We start from the raw sequence: 19,328 nt of genomic DNA, 5'->3' as shown, positions 1-19,328 counted from the left end.
GTACCACCACCACTCCTGCAGCAGCTGTTACCACCACCACTCCTTCAGCAGCTGGTACGACCACCACTCCTGCAGCAGCTGGTACCACCACCACCACTCTTGCAGCAGCTGGTACCACCACCACTCCTGCAGCAGCTGGTACCACCACCACCACTCTTGCAGCAGCTGGTACCACCACCACCACTCCTTCAGCAGTTGGTACCACCACCACTCCTTCAGCAGCTGGTACCACCACCACTCCTGCAGCAGCTGGTACCACCACCACTCCTGTAGCAGCTGGTACCACCACCACCACTCTTGCAGCAGCTGGTACCACCACCACTCCTGCAGCAGCTGTTACCACCACCACTCCTTCAGTAGCTGGTACCACCACCACTCCTGCAGCAGCTGGTACCACCACCACCACTCTTGCAGCAGCTGGTACCACCACCACTCCTGCAGCAGCTGGTACCACCACCACTTCTGCAGCAGCTGGTACCACCACCACCACTCTTGCAGCAGCTGGTACCACCACCACTTCTGCAGCAGCTGGTACCACCACCACCACTCTTGCAGCAGCTGGTACCACCACCACTCCTGCAGCAGCTGGTACCACCACCACTCCTTCAGCAGCTGGTACGACCACCACTCCTGCAGCAGCTGGTACCACCACCACCACTCTTGCAGCAGCTGGTACCACCACCACTCCTGCAGCAGCTGGTACCACCACCACTCCTGCAGCAGCTGGTACCACCACCACCACTCCTGCAGCAGCTGGTACCACCACCACTCCTGTAGCAGCTGGTACCACCACCACCACTCTTGCAGCAGCTGGTACCACCACCACTCCTGTAGCAGCTGGTACCACCACCACCACTCTTGCAGCTGCTGGTACCACCACCACTCCTGTAGCAGCTGGTACCACCACCACTCCAGTAGCAGCTGTCACCACCGCAGCTTCGGCAGCAACCATTTCCTCTGCTGTCGCATCACCTGACCCTCCATCTTCTAGTGAAGGAACAATGAGTCTTCAGTTCAGTCTCAACCAGACGTTCACCTCAGATCTTTCCAACACTTCCTCTTCAGGGTTCAAGACTCTGGCTGACAAAGTGACCTCTGAGGTAAGTATCGGGCGATTCCACGCTAGCGTAGGTAGGAATATATTTCTAGTAGCTCAGATTGTTCTGGCAATTCTCACACAGAAACTTAATTGGGAGGAAAGCTGTTTGACACGGGTTTTGCTTTTGTATGACAAAACATTTTGGGGGGAAAATCGTAGGGCAGCGGTCTAAGGCACTGCATCTCAGTGTTAGAGGCATCACTACAGACCCTGGTTCAAATCCTGGATGTATCACAACAGGTCGTGATTGGGAGACCCATAGGGTGGTGCACAATTGGCCCAGCGTCGTCCTGGTTAGGGTTTGGCCAGGGGGGGGGGGTTAAACCGTCATTGTAAATAAGAATTTGTCCTTAGCTGACTTACCCAGTTAAATAAAGGTTCAATACAATGTAAGTGTCCCTTTTAGACCTGTACATGCCTCCTGTAAAACCCTATCATCAGTTATCCTGTACATGCCTCCTGTAAAACCCTATCATCAGTTATCCTGTACATGCCTCCTGTAAAACCCTATCATCAGTTATCCTGTACATGCCTCCTGTAAAACCCTATCATCAGTTATCCCGTACATGCCTCCTGTAAAACCCTATCATCAGTGAGCCTGTACATGCCTCCTGTAAAACCCTATCATCAGTGAGCTTGTACATGGCTCCTGTAAAACCCTATAATCAGTTATCCTGTACATGGCTCCTGTAAAACCCTATCTTAACTTAACATCAGTTATCCTGTACATGCCTCCTGTAAAACCCTATCATCAGTTATCTGTACATGCCAAGTCAAAAAGGGTCCTATAGAGAGGTCTATTTACTATGAAAGAATGAAACCAAAGCTTCTATTAATGCCATCTCTAATGCCCTGTTTTCATTGAACCGTTGATCATCCTATCTTTCAACGCAGGTGAACAAGGCTTTTGCTAAGACCTCAGGCTTCCGTCGTTCCATTGTCAACTCATTCAGGTAAGGGTATGAATTCTCATTACTGATTGACTAGGTTTCTGTTCTACCTTCTGTTATTTGTACTAATACATTGATGTTAATTACTGCATCGTTGGGTTTAAAGCTTGCAAGAAACTGCATTTCACTGGACTTGTGCACATGACATTAAAACTTGAAAACTTTGACGATGCTGATGATGATGATAATGATTTCTGAGGGTGGTCCATTTTCTCTCCTTCTCCTGAGTAGGAGTGGATCTGTAGTGACCGACATGACCCTCGTGTTCGACAAGCAGTCTTCGGTTCCCAGCTCAAGCAACGCACAGGCAATTCTCACCAGCAGTTCTACCTCCCTGAACATTATACCAGGCAGCGTCAGTGATGGTAAGTATTCATCTCCAGGTGCGGACTGGCCATCTGGCATTTTGGGCAAATGGCCAATGGGCTGGTCCATTTTCAGTCCAGTGGGTCTGTCTAACGTGTTTTTCTGGGCGTAAAAATTATAATTTTCTGGCTAATAATTTAGGAAATCTTTTTGCCAATATGTTAAAAATGCCAGGGCCGAGGCCTACTGGGTGGCGCAGTGGTTAAGGGCGCTGTACTGCAGAGCCAGTTGTGCCACTAGACACTCTGGGTTCGAACCCAGGCTCTGTCGTAACCGAACACGACTGGGAGTTCCGTGGGGCAACGCCTAAAATTGGCCTCTGGGATAGGGAGGGGTTGGCCAGCGACTCCTGTGGCGGGCCGGGGGCAGTGCGTGCTAACCAAGGTTGCACGGTGTTTCCTCTGACACATTGGTGCGGCTGGCTTCCGGGTTGGATGCGCGCTGTGATAAGAAGCAGTGCGGCTTGGTTGGGTTGTGTATTGGAGGACGCATGACTTTCAACCTTCGTCTCTCCCGAGCACGTACGGGAGTTTTAGCGATGAAACAAGATAGTAGCTATAAACAATTGGATACCACAAAAACGGGGTACAAAAATATTAAATTAAATTAAAAAATGCCAGGGCCAATTTCTGGTTCCTGTCCGCCCCTGTTTCACTGTCACCGTACACATCTATACGAGCAAAGTCAACATTTGAACAGAAACATGAAAAGACAATCCACTTTTGTAATTTACTGAACAACATCTCTGTTTTTCCTACTTTTTCAGGGTCATCAACCACATCAGGAAGTGCTCCCCGACCCACTTCCTTCTCTCTGGCTGCCTTGCCTCTCAGTTTGGCTCTGTTAATGGTACAGCTGCTGGCTAGCTAATAGCCTGGGGCATAGCTGCTGTGGCTCTGCTAGCTACTGGCTAACCAATAGCCTGAGGCATAGCTACTGTGGCATTGATTTAACCAATCAACAGTTTCCCAGCTTTCATAGATACAGCCTTAAAGCTAGAATCCTTAGTTGCTACACCCATTTTTTTTACTTATAAATTAATTATATGTACCCATTGATTCTAGAAGAATATAACATATGAATACCTCATGAGTTTAGCTCAACTGTCGTACCCCATCAGAACCCAAAATATAAGCTTGTTTTACCCCAATGTTTCTAAACAATGCAAACAAACACTGTACAGCTTTAAAACATGATTAAAACTATAATTCTGATATCATGGATGGTCAGTCCTGGCATCCATAGCTCTGTCTATTTTATTTTACGTGGCAAGTCAGTTAAGAACAAATTCTTATTTAAAATGACGGCCTAGGAACAGTGGGTTAACTGCCTTGTAGTGGGGCAGCTCGGGCATTCTATCTTGCCTTTTCGGTTACTAGTCCAACACTCAAACATCTAGGCTACCTGCCACCCCTATGAATTTGAGAGTGGTCACATTTTTATTACCAAAAGCAGAGGCTTGGTGTGAATTTGTTATTGTTTCAATGAAGGATTCTAGCGTTAAGATGAATTACCTGCTTAAGCATGCGACAACACATTTTAACCGTGTTATTTGGCAAAATTATAAATGTATTTTAGGTACATTTCCCTGTATTCATACACAAACAAAAACACAGCTAATTGTACTTTTTGATGTCAAGTATGATATTAGGTGAAATCCTTTAAGAATGCTTATTGTTGTTTTGTTGACATTCATAGTATTATTAGTCGAGGGATTATCGTTTTTTTTTACGGATTTGTATTTTTACAAACCAATACTAAAACGTGACAACTTGCAAAGGATATACCGTGCTAGATTCCATCTGATCTACTGCTAAATGACATCCGAATAGCGGTTGTTTTGACGGTGTCGTAGGTGGAATTGCATTAGAGCTGTCAATTTGGGATGAGGTGGCAGGTAGACTAGTGGTTAGAGTGTAGAGGAGGCAGGTAGTCTAGTGGTTAGAGGAGGCAGGTAGCCTAGTGGTTAGAGTGTAGAGGAGGCAGGTAGTCTAGTGGTTAGAGTGTAGAGGAGGCAGGTAGTCTAGTGGTTAGAGTGTAGAGGAGGCAGGTAGACTAGTGGTTAGAGTGTAGAGGAGGCAGGTAGCCTAGTGGTTAGAGTGTAGAGGAGACAGGTAGCCTAGTGGTTAGAGTGTAGAGGAGGCAGGTAGTCTAGAGGTTAGAGCGTAGAGGCGGCAGGTAGTCTAGTGGTTAGAGCGTCGAGGCGGCAGGTAGCCTAGTGGTTAGAGTGTAGAGGAGGCAGGTAGCCTAGTGGTTAGAGTGTAGAGGAGGCAGGTAGTCTAGTGGTTAGAGTGTAGGGGAGGCAGGTAGTCTAGTGGTTAGAGCGTAGAGGAGGCAGGTGTCTGGGTTTTGCCTGCTACATAAGTTCTGTTATACTCACAGACATGATTCAAACAGTTTTAGAAACTTCAGATTGTTTTCTATGCAAATAGATGAATAATATGCATATCTTATATTCTTGGCATGAGTAGCAGGAAGTTGAATTTGGGCACGCTATTTATCTCAAATTGAAAATTATGCCCCCTAGCTTTAAGAGGTTTTAAGATCAATTACACCTCCAACACGTTATTTATTTAACCAGGCTAGTTGAGAACAAGTTGCCAAACAATAGCTGTCGTCTGTCGTTGGTAAACAGCTGATTTGATGGAAGCTAGGCCCTTACCATTATTTAACATTTAACCTCTCACAGACATCAATTCATGATGACTTGCACACAGTTTATCCGTCAAATTTTTATACTGAAAATAACTAAAAGAAACAAAAACTTACCAATTGTACAATTTATTTATTTTTTAAATATTTTTACTTGATTATAGTTCCCTCTTTAATTATTAACTGCTGTAACTATATTTACATTTAAATGTGTTATTTTGGGCACATCACTGAAGTGTCAAAGTGACTGAGGGACTAACGGGGACCACTTCAATGTTTTAAAACTGTTGTAGAGCCTTGCCTGGTTTGTACTTGTCTTGTTATTATTAAATCTAATATATTATGTAACACTCGTAGAATATAGATTTGTCTTTTTTTTCATTACTGTTTGAATATAATTACATTTTGGGTCGCATGTAATGACATCTCAATATCCTTCTCGGGGTAAATCTCAATAATCTAGTCTAATATCCTTCTAGGGGTACATCTCAATAATCTGGTATGATATCCTTCTAGGGGTACATCTCAATAATCTGGTCTAATATCAGTCTAGGGGTAAATCTCAATAATCTAGTCTAATATCCTTCTAGGGGTACATCTCAATAATCTAGTATAATATCCTTCTAGGGGTACATCTCAATAATCTAGTCTAATATCATTCTAGGGGTACATCTCAATAATCTAGTCTAATATCCTTCTAGGGGTAAAACTCAATAATCTGGTCTAATATCCTTCTAGGGGTACATCTCAATAGTCTGGTCTAATATACGTCTAGGGGTAAATCTCAATAATCTGGTCTAATATCCGTCTAGGGGTAAATCTCAATAATCTAGTCTAATATCCTTCTAGGGGTACATCTCAATAATCTAGTCTAATATCCTTCTAGGGGTAAATCTCAATAATCTAGTCTCATATCCTTCTAGCGGTACATCTCAACAGTCTAGTTTTGTTTCCTACCAGCGATGCATCTCAATAGTTGAACTAGAATACCAAATTAAAAATGTCACTTGCAGGTCCATCTGACCTCATCTAGTGGCAGCATTAGTATAACAGACGATACAGTAATGAGACTCACCCCTTGACCACACGAGAGACTGTTGAGACTTACCCCTAGACTACACTAGAGAATAATGAGACTCACCCCTTGGCCACACTAGAGACTATTGAGACTTACCCCTAGACTTCACTAGAGATTATTGAGACTTACCCCTTGACTACACGAGAGACTATTGAGACTTACCCCTAGACGACACTAGAGAATAATGAAATTCACCCCTTGACTACACGAGAGACTAATGAGACTAAACCCTAGACTACACTAGAGAATAATGAAACTCACCCCTTGACTATACTAGAGACCAATGAGACAAACCTCTAGACAAGACTATTGATACTCACCCCTAGAATAAACTAGAGACTGTTGAGACTCACCTCTAGACTATACTAGAGACAATTTAGACTCACCCTCTAGACTAAACTAGAGACTGTTAAGACTCACCCCTTGACTATACTAGAGACCAATGAGACAAACCTCTAGACAAGACTATTGATACTCACCTCTAGACTACACTAGAGACTATTGAGACTCACCTCTATACTTCACTAGAGACTGTTGAGACTCACCCCTAGACTAAACTAGAGACTGTTAAGACTCACCTCTAGACTATACTAGAGACAATTGAGACTCACCTATAGACTACACTAGAGACTATTGAGACTCACCTCTATAGTTCACTAGAGACTGTTCAGACTCACCCCTAGACTAAACTGGAGACTATTGCGACTCACCCCTTGACTGCAATAGAGACTATCGAGACTCACCCCTAGACTACACTAGAGACTATTGAGACTCACCCCTAGACTACACTAGACTATTGAGACTCACCAATAGAATACACTAGAGACTATTGAGACTCACCCCTAGAATAAACCAGACTGTTGAGACACCTTTAGACTACACTTTAGACTACTGAGACTCATCCCTAGACTATACTAGAGACTATTGAGACTCACCCCTAGACTACACTAGAGACTATTGAGACTCACCCCTAGACTAAACTAGAGAGAGTTGAGACTCACCCCTAGACTACACTAGAGACTATTGAGACTCACCTCTCAACTACACTAGAGAGTGTGAGACTCACCCCTAGAATAAACCAGACTGTTGAGACACCTTTAGACTACACTTTAGACTACTGAGACTCATCCCTAGCCTAAACTAGAGACTATTGAGACTCACCCCTAGACTAAACTAGAGACTATTACGACTCACCCCTAGACTACACTAGAATGTTAATACTCAGCCCTAGACTACACCAGATACTGTTGAGACTCACCCCTAGACTACACTGGAGACTATTGAGACTCACCCCTAGACTACACTAGAGACTATTGACACTCACCCCTAGACTACACTAGACTATCGAGACTCACCACTAGAGACTATTGAGACTCACCCCTTAACTACACTAGAGACTATTGAGACTCACCCCTTGACTACACTAGACTATTGAGACTCACCCCTTGACTACACTAGACTATTGAGACTCACCACTAGAGACTATTGAGACTCACCCCTTGACTACACTGAGACTATTGTGACTCACCTTTATGCTACATCAGAGACTGTTGAGACTCACCACTAGAGACTATTGAGACTCACCCCTTGACTACACTGAGACTATTGTGACTCACCCCTTGACTACACTGAGACTATTGAGACTCACCCCTAGACTAAACTAGAGACTATTACGACTCACCCCTAGACTACACTAGAATGTTAATACTTAGCCCTAGACTACACCAGATACTGTTGAGACTCACCCCTAGACTACACTGGAGACTATTGAGACTCACCCCTAGACTACACTAGAGACTATTGAGACTCACCTCTCAACTACACTAGAGAGTGTGAGACTCACCCCTAGAATAAACCAGACTGTTGAGACACCTTTAGACTACACTTTAGACTACTGAGACTCATCCCTAGCCTAAACTAGAGACTATTGAGACTCACCCCTAGACTAAACTAGAGACTATTACGACTCACCCCTAGACTACACTAGAATGTTAATACTCAGCCCTAGACTACACCAGATACTGTTGAGACTCACCCCTAGACTACACTGGAGACTATTGAGACTCACCCCTAGACTACACTAGAGACTATTGACACTCACCCCTAGACTACACTAGACTATCGAGACTCACCACTAGAGACTATTGAGACTCACCCCTTAACTACACTAGAGACTATTGAGACTCACCCCTTGACTACACTAGACTATTGAGACTCACCCCTTGACTACACTAGACTATTGAGACTCACCACTAGAGACTATTGAGACTCACCCCTTGACTACACTGAGACTATTGTGACTCACCTTTATGCTACATCAGAGACTGTTGAGACTCACCACTAGAGACTATTGAGACTCACCCCTTGACTACACTGAGACTATTGTGACTCACCCCTTGACTACACTGAGACTATTGAGACTCACCCCTAGACTAAACTAGAGACTATTACGACTCACCCCTAGACTACACTAGAATGTTAATACTTAGCCCTAGACTACACCAGATACTGTTGAGACTCACCCCTAGACTACACTGGAGACTATTGAGACTCACCCCTAGACTACACTAGAGACTATTGACACTCACCCCTAGACTACACTAGACTATCGAGACTCACCACTAGAGACTATTGAGACTCACCCCTTAACTACACTAGAGACTATTGAGACTCACCCCTTGACTACACTAGACTATTGAGACTCACCCCTTGACTACACTAGAGACTATTGAGACTCACCCCTTAACTACACTAGAGACTATTGAGACTCACCCCTTGACTACACTAGACTATTGAGACTCACCACTAGAGACTATTGAGACTCACCCCTTGACTACACTGAGACTATTGTGACTCACCTTTATGCTACATCAGAGACTGTTGAGACTCACCACTAGAGACTATTGAGACTCACCCCTTGACTACACTGAGACTATTGTGACTCACCTTTATGCTACATCAGAGACTATTGAAACTCACCACTAGAGACTATTGAGACTCACCCCTTGACTACACTGAGACTATTGTGACTCACCTTTATGCTACATCAGAGACTGTTGAGACTCACCCCTAGACTACACTGGAGACTATTGAGACTCACTCCTAGACTACACTAGACTATTGAGACTCACCTCTAGACTACACTAGAGACTACTGAGACTCACCCCTAGACTAAACTAGAGACTGTTGAGACTCACCTTTAGACTACACTAGAGACTATTGAGACTCCCATCTCAACTACACTAGAAACTATTGAGACTCCCCCCTATACTAAACTAGAGACTGTTGAGACTCACCTCTATTCTACACTATATACTATTGAGACTCACCCCTAGACTACACTATATTCTTTTGAGACTCACCCCTAGACTACACTAGAGCCTGATGAGACTCACCCCTAGACGACACTAGACTACATTAGAGACTATTGAGACTTACCTCTAGACTACACTAGAGAAATTTCTTTTTTCACCTTTATTTAACCAGGTAGGCTAGTTGAGAACAAGTTCTCATTTGCAACTGCGACCTGGCCAAGATAAAGCATAGCAGTGTGAACAGACAGCACAGAGTTACACATGGAGTAAACAATTAACAAGTCAATAACACAGTAGAAAAAAAGAGAGTCTATATACTGAGACTCACCTCTAGACTACACTAGAGAATATTGAGATACACCTCTAGACTACACTAGAGAATATTGAGACTCACCTCTAGACTACACTAGAGAATATTGAGACTTACCTCTAGACTACACTAGAGACTATTGAGACTCACCCCTAGACTACACTAGAGACTTTTGAGACTCTCCCCTAGACTACACTAGTGACTATTGAGACTCACCCCTAGACTACACTAGAGACTATTGAAACTCACCCCTAAGGCTACACTAGAGACTACTGAGACTCACCCCTAGACTACACTAGAGACTATTGAGACTCACCCCTAGACTACACTAGAGACTATTGAACTCACCCCTAGAGACTATTGAAACTCACCCCTAGACTACACTAGAGACTATTGAACTCACCCCTAGACTACACTAGAGACTATTGAAACTCACCCCTAGACTACACTAGAGACTATTGAACTCACCCCTAGACTACACTAGAGACTATTGAGACTCACCCCTAGACTACACTAGAGACTATTGAACTCACCCCTAGACTCCACTAGAGACTATTGAAACTCACCCCTAGACTACACTAGACTATTGAGACTCACCCCTAGACTACACTAGAGACTATTGAAACTCACCCCTAGACTACACTAGAGACTATTGAACTCACCCCTAGACTACACTAGAGACTATTGAAACTCACCCCTAAGGCTACACTATTGAGAATACACAAGGAGATAAGTGGTGTTTCCCAACCATAGAGTTAGATAGAGGACTCTAGTGCCCATAAAACTGTTTTAGCATGTGCAGCGCCACTGAGGACTTTCACCATTTGGAAGCAGTCAGCTGGGTGTGACTTCCAATGGGTTAGGGAATGATTCCATCTGGGTCATCAGCAGGGATCAGCAAATTCATTATATTTGTGAGCAAACGTCCCATAATTGCAGGTGGCATTAAATCAGCATCCTTGGCTTTATACCTGTTCTGACAACATCCTGCGGGGGGCAGTGTGCTCCCTTTCAGTTTGTTTACCAACTCATTGAAGAAGTTGTAGAAGAAAATGGACTACTTCAAAATTGAGATGCCCTCAATGGGGTTACCATTATTAATAGCGTCGCCATTATGGGACAGATACATTGATGCCCTTGTGGGATGGATACAATGATGCCATTATAGGACAGATACAATGATGCCGTTATGGGACAGATGCAATGATGCTGTTATGGGACAGATACAATGATGCCGTTATGGGACAGATACAATGATGCCATGTCTATCTATACAATGATGCCATTATGGGACAGATACAATGATGCCATGTCTATCTATACTATGATGTCGTTATGGGACAGATACAATGATGCCATTATGGGACAGATACAATGATGCCATTATGGGACAGATACAATGATGCCGATATGGGACAGATACAATGATGCCATTGTGGGACAGATACAATGATGCCGTTATGGGACAGATACAGTGATGCTGTTATGGGACAGATACAATGATGCCATTATGGGACAGATACAATGATGCCGTTATGGGACAGATAATATGATGTTATGGGACAGATACAAAGATGCCGTTATGGGACAGATACAAAGATCCCGTCATGGGACAGATACAATGATGCCGTTATGGGACAGATACAAAGATCCCGTCATGGGACAGATACAATGATGCCGTTATGGGACAGATAGAGTGATGCCATTATGGGACAGATACACTGATGCCATGTCTATCTATACAATGATGCCATTATGGGACAGATATTATGACGCAGTTATGGGACAGATACAATGATGCCATTATGGGACAGATACCATGATGCCATATGGGACAGATGAAATGATGCCGTTATGGGACAGATACAATGATGCCATTATGGGACATAAGCTAAGAAGAGAGACCAAGGAGCTAGGTGGAGGAGAGAAATTAAACTAGAGTCATCAATAAGTTAAGGAGAGAGACCAAGGAGCTAGGGGGAGGAGAGAAATTAAACTAGAGTCATCAATAAGTTCAGGAGAGAGACCAAGGAGCTAGGGGAGGAGAGAGACCAAGGAGCTAGGGGAGGAGAGAAATGGAAGTAGAGACGTCAATAAGTTAAGGAGAGATACCAAGGAGCTAGGGGAGGAGAGAGACCAAGGAGCTAGGGGGAGAGAGACCAAGGAGCTAGGGGGAGGAGAGAAATGAAACAAGAGATCAATAAGTTAATTAGAGAGACCAAGGAGCTAGGGGAGGAGAGAAATGAAACTAGAGTCCTTAATAAGTTAAGGAGAGAGACCAAGGAGCTAGGGGAGGAGAGAAATGAAACTAGAGATCAATAAGTTAGGGAGAGAGACCAAGGAGCTAGGGGAGGAGAGAAATGAAACTAGAGACGTCAAATCAAATCAAATTTTATTTGTCACATACACATAGTTAGCAGATGTTAATGGTCACATACACATAGTGTCATGTACTGTCATGTTGTCTTGTCTCTGTCCTTTCCCTTCACCCTGTCTCCCTCTGCTGGTCGTGTTAGGTTACCTTTTCTCCCCCGCTTTCCCCCAGCTGTCCCTTGTCTCCTCTAACTACCCATTCACCCCGTTCCCCACCTGTTCCCTTTTTCCCTCTGATTAGGTCCCTATATCTCTCTCTGTTTCTGCTCCTGTCCTTGTCGGATTCTTGTTTGTTTGTGTCATTCATGCCTGAACCAGACTGTCGTCATGTTTGCTGTAACCTTGTCCTGTCCTGTCGGAATCTGCCGGTCCATCTGAGCCTACCTATGTTTGGTAATTAAAGAAGCTCTGTTTAAGTTGATTCGCTTTTGGGTCCTCATTCACGCACCGTAACAGAAGAATCCGACCAAGAATGGACCCAGCGACTTCGGATCCTCTCCACTCAGCCGTCGAGATCCAGGGAGCGATGCTAGGCAGACACAAGCAGGAATTGTCTGCTGCTCGACATGCCGTTGAGACCCTGGCCACCCAAGTCTCCAACCTCACAGAACAGGTTCACCATCTCCGCCTCGATCCACCGGCCACTTCCAGGGCTTTCGAATCTCCGGAGCCCAGAATCAATAACCCGCCGTGTTACTCTGGGGAGCCCACTGAATGCCGCTCGTTCCTCACCCAGTGTGATATTGTGTTTTCTCTCCAGCCCAACACTTACTCCAGGAGCACTGCTCGTGTCGCCTACGTCATATCTCTCCTTATTGGACGGGCTCGTGAGTGGGGCACGGCAATCTGGGAGGCAAGGGCTGAGTGTACTAACCAGTATCAAGACTTTAAGGAGGAGATGATACGGGTTTTTGATCGATCTGTTTTTGGGGAGGAGGCTTCCAGGGCCCTGTCTTCCCTATGTCAAGGCAATCGATCCATAACAGACTACTCTATTGAGTTTCGCACTCTTGCTGTCTCCAGTGGCTGGAACGAGCCGGCCTTGCTCGCTCGTCTTCTGGAGGGTTTCCGCGCAGAGGTAAAGGATGAGATTCTCTCCCGGGAGGTTCCTTCCAGCGTGGATTCCTTGATTGAACTCGCTATTCGCATTGAGCGACGGGTTGATCTTCGTCACCGAGCTCGTGGAAAGGAGCTCGCGCTCTCCGTCGCCTCCCTCTCCGCATCACTACCATCTTCCTCTGCCGGCTCGGGTGCTGAGTCCATGCAGCTGGGAGGTGTCCGCATCTCGACTGAGGAGAGGGAACGGAGAATCACCAACCGCCTCTGTCTCTATTGCGGTTCCGCTGGTCATTTTGTCACTTCATGTCCAGTAAAAGGCCAGAGCTCGTCAGTAAGCGGAGGGCTACTGGTGAGCGCTACTACTCCTGTCTCTCCTTCAAGATCCTGCACTACCTTGTCGGTCCATCTACGCTGGACCGGTTCGTCAGCTTCCTGCAGTGCCTTAATAGACTCTGGGGCGGAGGGCTGTTTTATGGACGAGACCTGGGCTCGGGAACATGACATTCCTCTCAGACAGTTAAAGGAGCCCACGGCCTTGTTCGCCCTGGATGGTAGTCCTCTCCCCAGGATTCAGCGTGAGACGCTACCTTTAACCCTCACTGTTTCTGGTAATCATAGTGAAACCATTTCTTTTTTAATTTTTCGTTCACCTTTTACACCTGTTGTTTTGGGCCATCCCTGGCTAGTTTGTCATAATCCTTCCATTAATTGGTCTAGTAATTCTATCCTCTCCTGGAACGTCTCTTGTCATGTGAAATGTTTAATGTCTGCTATCCCTCCTGTTTCCTCTGTCTCTTCTTCACAGGAGGAGCCTGGTGATTTGACAGGGGTGCCGGAGGAATATCACGATCTGCGCACGGTGTTCAGTCGGTCCAGGGCCACCTCTCTTCCTCCACACCGGTCGTATGATTGTAGTATTGATCTCCTTCCGGGAACCACCCCCCCCCGGGGTAGACTATACTCTCTGTCGGCTCCCGAACGTAAGGCTCTCGAAGATTATTTGTCTGTAGCTCTTGACGCCGGTACCATAGTCCCCTCCTCCTCTCCCGCCGGAGCGGGGTTTTTTTTTGTCAAGAAGAAGGACGGGTCTCTGCGCCCCTGCATAGATTATCGAGGGCTGAATGACATAACAGTGAAGAATCGTTATCCGCTTCCTCTTATGTCTTCAGCCTTCGAGATCCTGCAGGGAGCCAGGTTTTTCACTAAGTTGGACCTTCGTAACGCTTACCATCTCGTGCGCATCAGGGAGGGGGACGAGTGGAAGACGGCGTTTAACACTCCGTTAGGGCACTTTGAATACCGGGTTCTTCCTTTCGGCCTCGCTAACGCTCCAGCTGTCTTTCAGGCATTAGTCAATGATGTCCTGAGAGACATGCTGAACATCTTTGTTTTCGTTTACCTTGACGATATCCTGATTTTTTCACCGTCACTCCAGATTCATGTTCAGCACGTTCGACGTGTCCTCCAGCGCCTTTTAGAGAATTGTCTTTTTGTGAAGGCTGAGAAGTGCACTTTTCATGCCTCCTCCGTCACATTTCTCGGTTCTGTTATTTCCGCTGAAGGCATTAAGATGGATCCCGCTAAGGTCCAAGCTGTCATTGATTGGCCCGTCCCTAAGTCACGCGTCGAGCTGCAGCGCTTTCTCGGCTTCGCGAACTTCTATCGTCGTTTCATCCGTAATTTCGGTCAGGTGGCAGCTCCTCTCACAGCCCTTACTTCTGTCAAGACGTGCTTTAAGTGGTCCGTTTCCGCCCAGGGAGCTTTTGATCTCCTCAAGAATCGTTTTACATCCGCTCCTATCCTTGTTACACCTGACGTCTCTAGACAGTTCGTTGTCGAGGTTGACGCGTCAGAGGTGGGAGTGGGAGCCATCCTTTCTCAGCGCTCCCTCTCTGACGACAAGGTCCACCCATGCGCGTATTTTTCTCATCGCCTGTCGCCGTCGGAACGTAACTATGATGTGGGTAACCGCGAACTGCTCGCCATCCGGTTAGCCCTAGGCGAATGGCGACAGTGGTTGGAGGGGGCGACCGTTCCTTTTGTCGTTTGGACTGACCATAGGAACCTTGAGTACATCCGTTCTGCCAAACGACTTAATGCGCGTCAGGCGCGTTGGGCGCTGTTTTTCGCTCGTTTCGAGTTCGTGATTTCTTATCGTCCGGGCTCTAAGAACACCAAGCCTGATGCTTTGTCTCGTCTCTTCAGTTCTTCAGTAGCCTCCACTGACCCCGAGGGGATTCTCCCTGAGGGGCGTGTTGTCGGGTTGACTGTCTGGGGAATTGAGAGGCAGGTAAAGCAAGCACTCACTCAAACTCCGTCGCCGCGCGCTTGTCCTAGGAACCTTCTTTTCGTTCCCGTTCCTACTCGTCTGGCCGTTCTTCAGTGGGCTCACTCTGCCAAGTTAGCCGGCCACCCTGGCGTTCGGGGTACGCTTGCTTCCATTCGCCAGCGTTTCTGGTGGCCCACCCGGGAGCATGACACGCGTCGTTTCGTGGCTGCTTGTTCGGTCTGCGCGCAGACTAAGTCCGGTAACTCTCCTCCTGCCGGCCGTCTCAGGCCGCTTCCTATTCCCTCTCGACCGTGGTCTCACATCGCCTTAGATTTTGTCACCGGACTGCCTTCGTCAGCGGGGAAGACTGTTATTCTTACGGTTGTCGATAGGTTCTCTAAGGCGGCTCATTTCATTCCCCTTGCTAAGCTTCCTTCTGCTAAAGAGACGGCACAAATCATCATCGAGAATGTTTTCAGAATTCATGGCCTTCCGTCAGACGTCGTTTCGGACAGAGGTCCGCAATTCACGTCTCAATTTTGGAGGGAGTTTTGCCGTTTGATTGGGGCTTCCGTCAGTCTCTCTTCCGGCTTTCACCCCCAGTCTAACGGTCAAGCAGAACGGGCCAATCAGACTATTGGTCGCATCTTACGCAGTCTTTCTTTTCGCAACCCTGCGTCTTGGTCAGAACAGCTCCCCTGGGCAGAATACGCCCACAACTCGCTTCCTTCGTCTGCGACCGGGCTATCTCCTTTTCAGAGTAGCCTCGGGTACCAGCCTCCGTTGTTCTCATCTCAGTTCGCCGAGTCCAGCGTCCCCTCCGCTCAGGCTTTTGTCCAACGTTGCGAGCGCACCTGGAAGAGGGTCAGGTCTGCACTTTGCCGTTATAGGGCGCAGACTGTGAGAGCTGCTAATAAGCGTAGAACTAAGAGCCCTAGATATTGTCGCGGTCAGAGAGTTTGGCTCTCCACTCAGAACCTTCCCCTTAAGACGGCTTCTCGCAAGTTGACCCCGCGGTTCATTGGTCCATTCCGTATCTCTCAGGTCATTAATCCTGTCGCAGTGCGACTTCTTCTTCCGCGATATCTTCGTCGCGTCCACCCGGTCTTCCATGTCTCCTGTGTTAAGCCCGTTCTTCGCGCCCCCGCTCGTCTTCCCCCCCCCCCCCCCCCATCCTTGTCGAGGGCGCACCTATCTACAGGGTCCGTAAGATCTTGGACATGCGTCCTCGGGGCCGTGGTCATCAGTACCTAGTTGACTGGGAGGGGTACGGTCCTGAGGAGAGGAGTTGGGTTCCCTCTCGGGACGTGCTGGACCGTGCGCTGATTGATGATTTCCTCCGTTGCCGCCAGGTTTCCTCCTCGAGTGCGCCAGGAGGCGCTCGGTGAGTGGGGGGGTACTGTCATGTACTGTCATGTTGTCTTGTCTCTGTCCTTTCCCTTCACCCTGTCTCCCTCTGCTGGTCGTGTTAGGTTACCTTTTCTCCCCCGCTTTCCCCCAGCTGTCCCTTGTCTCCTCTAACTACCCATTCACCCCGTTCCCCACCTGTTCCCTTTTTCCCTCTGATTAGGTCCCTATATCTCTCTCTGTTTCTGCTCCTGTCCTTGTCGGATTCTTGTTTGTTTGTGTCATTCATGCCTGAACCAGACTGTCGTCATGTTTGCTGTAACCTTGTCCTGTCCTGTCGGAATCTGCCGGTCCATCTGAGCCTACCTATGTTTGGTAATTAAAGAAGCTCTGTTTAAGTTGATTCGCTTTTGGGTCCTCATTCACGCACCGTAACACATAGTTAGCAGATGTTAATGCGAGTGTAGCGAAATGCTTGTGCTTCTAGTTCCGACCATGCAGTAATAACCAACGAGTAATCTAACAATTTCACAACAACTACCTTATACACACAAGTGTAAAGGAATGAACAAGAACATGTACATATAAATACATGGATGAGTGATGGCCGAACGGCATAGGCAAGATGCAGTAGATGGTATGGAATACAGTATATACATATGAGATGAGTAATGTAGGGTATGTAAACATTATATAAAGGGGCATTGTTTAAAATGGCTAGTGATACATTTAATACATCCAATTTTTTATTATTAAAGTGGATAGAGATTTGAGTCAGTATGTTAGCAGCAGCAACTCAATGTTAGTGGTGGCTGTTTAACAGTCTGATGGCCTTGAGATAGAAGCTGTTTTTCAGTCTCTCGGTCCCAGCTTTGATGCACCTGTACTGACCTCGCCTTCTAGATGATAGCGGGGTGAACAGGCAGTGGCTCAGGTGGTTGTTGTCCTTGATGATCTTTATGGCCTTCCTGTAACATCGGGTGGTGTAGGTGTCCTGGAGGGCAGGTAGTTTGCCTCCGGTGATGCGTTGTGCAGACCTCACTACCATACCTAAGGGAACATTTTGACATCCTCCATATGGTTAGTGAAAGTCCATATTGCAAATGTACGGTCCCTTACCAGACGTCCGAAAATGTTTGTAAAATTCGCGGACGGCGTCGGGCCGTGCGGCAGGGCCGGATCTACCAGGAAGTCATCAAACGAACTCTCTCGGACATTCGGTTTCCGTTTTATAAAATAATCAAATTTTGGTCATTTTTCCGCTTCCCGATAAATCTCACAAGAGGGCGAATGGAATCATATTGCAAATGTACAAAACATCACGAATCACGACGTGGCCTTATCTCCAAAACGGAAAAGACTTTCAAGACAAAACTTGGTGAGCGTAGGTTTGGCATAATGGGCAGTTGGCCCCGAACAAGATGGCGTCTAGGCCTCAACGGTTTTTTAGTTATGGCCATTTTTCTGGGATTAAAGGTCCAAAATGAAAATAGAGCAATAATTTTTCCGCTTCATGTCAAAGTAAAGGAACCTATGGTGTCAAAAAAACAGAACCAGACATTTATCTATCGTCGTTTAAGAGAAATCGTACAATGTCAAATTGCTGATGTTCAAAAATAGTTTTTTTTTTAAAAACAGTTACAGATCCAGTTGCAAGGTGTTCATACAAATATTTTTAAAGTGTGCTGTGGAGCTCTGTGATTTTCTGAAATAACACACACTCACTAAACCCTCCGTAAATAACTCAGTTCTTAACGTAAAGACGTACAACTCAGGATTATGTAAAGGCATACCCCAATCAGGATATGAGTTTACTTATAGCTTCCTGTGCCAACCGGAAGTGCCATAATTGGTGTCACAGGGGCTGTTTCGAGGGGTTAAAAAAGTCTGATGTTTCCAAAACTTCATATGTGTGATTAGGCAACCCCCATGAACTGTAAATCAGTCATTTCTCCCAAAACAATTCAAAGGAAAAAAAAATCACACTAAAACACAACTTGGAAGGAGGGACGTATTGGGGTGCGTAGAGACAGACAGTGGCTGCAATAGTTAGCTTTGTTCGAGCTAAAAAAGAACCGTCAGACCTAGAGTTCCGAAACTTTAGAAACCTATTCTAGACCTCCGGTCGATGGTGCGTGGTGAGTTACGTGGCTCTAGAAGGTTCTCGGACCGAGAAACAGCCTCGTACATTTGCAATACTTTCAATTCATTTTTGCATCACGAAAATGACGACATTTAGAAATGTCCCAGAGTCGCAAGACTATGTGCATTGCGACCACCTCGGCCCATATAGACAGACCCCAACGTTTCTGTCTGATAGCTCATTCAAGGACCCCGTAGCAAGGCATGGAAAAAAGTGGATTTTCAGCACCAATAAGGGTCTTGCTCGGGCACCAAATGACCTATCGAGCCGAAACTTGGGATTCGGGGTCGCCTCAGCTAGACGTATACATAACATCAGAACTGGACCCGCAGCTAGAATGTAACTACGTGTTTTATGTTTTTATTATG

General features: G+C 46.2%; 1 protein-coding gene across 1 annotated transcript; it reads left to right on the top strand.

The window, feature by feature from the left end:
• Window positions 1-975: 975 nt before the first annotated feature.
• Window positions 976-3,285, top strand: LOC139375504 (adhesion G-protein coupled receptor F1-like). Its single transcript, XM_071117336.1, has 4 exons — window positions 976-1,100; window positions 1,994-2,052; window positions 2,281-2,414; window positions 3,182-3,285. The coding sequence occupies exons 1-4, from the start codon at window positions 1,002-1,004 to the stop codon at window positions 3,283-3,285; spliced, it is 396 nt and encodes a 131-aa protein (XP_070973437.1). The 5' UTR covers window positions 976-1,001.
• The last annotated feature ends 16,043 nt before the right edge of the window (window positions 3,286-19,328 follow it).

This window comes from Oncorhynchus clarkii, chromosome 19 (assembly GCF_045791955.1).
Source record: "Oncorhynchus clarkii lewisi isolate Uvic-CL-2024 chromosome 19, UVic_Ocla_1.0, whole genome shotgun sequence".
Classification (NCBI taxonomy): domain Eukaryota; kingdom Metazoa; phylum Chordata; class Actinopteri; order Salmoniformes; family Salmonidae; genus Oncorhynchus; species Oncorhynchus clarkii.
The sequence above is the reverse complement of the archived record's forward strand: the minus strand, read 5'-3'. Positions and strand labels throughout refer to the sequence as shown.

What these genes read in the sequence shown, in the direction of transcription:
- LOC139375504 (XM_071117336.1), top strand. Translation starts at nt 1,002, where the DNA reads ATGAGTCTTCAGTTCAGTCTCAACCAGACGTTCACCTCAGATCTTTCC. An exon ending in CTGACAAAGTGACCTCTGAG is followed by an intron (nt 1,101 to 1,993) that starts GTAAGTATCGGG and finishes CTTTCAACGCAG; the next exon opens with GTGAACAAGGCTTTTGCTAA. An exon ending in TCCATTGTCAACTCATTCAG is followed by an intron (nt 2,053 to 2,280) that starts GTAAGGGTATGA and finishes TCTCCTGAGTAG; the next exon opens with GAGTGGATCTGTAGTGACCG.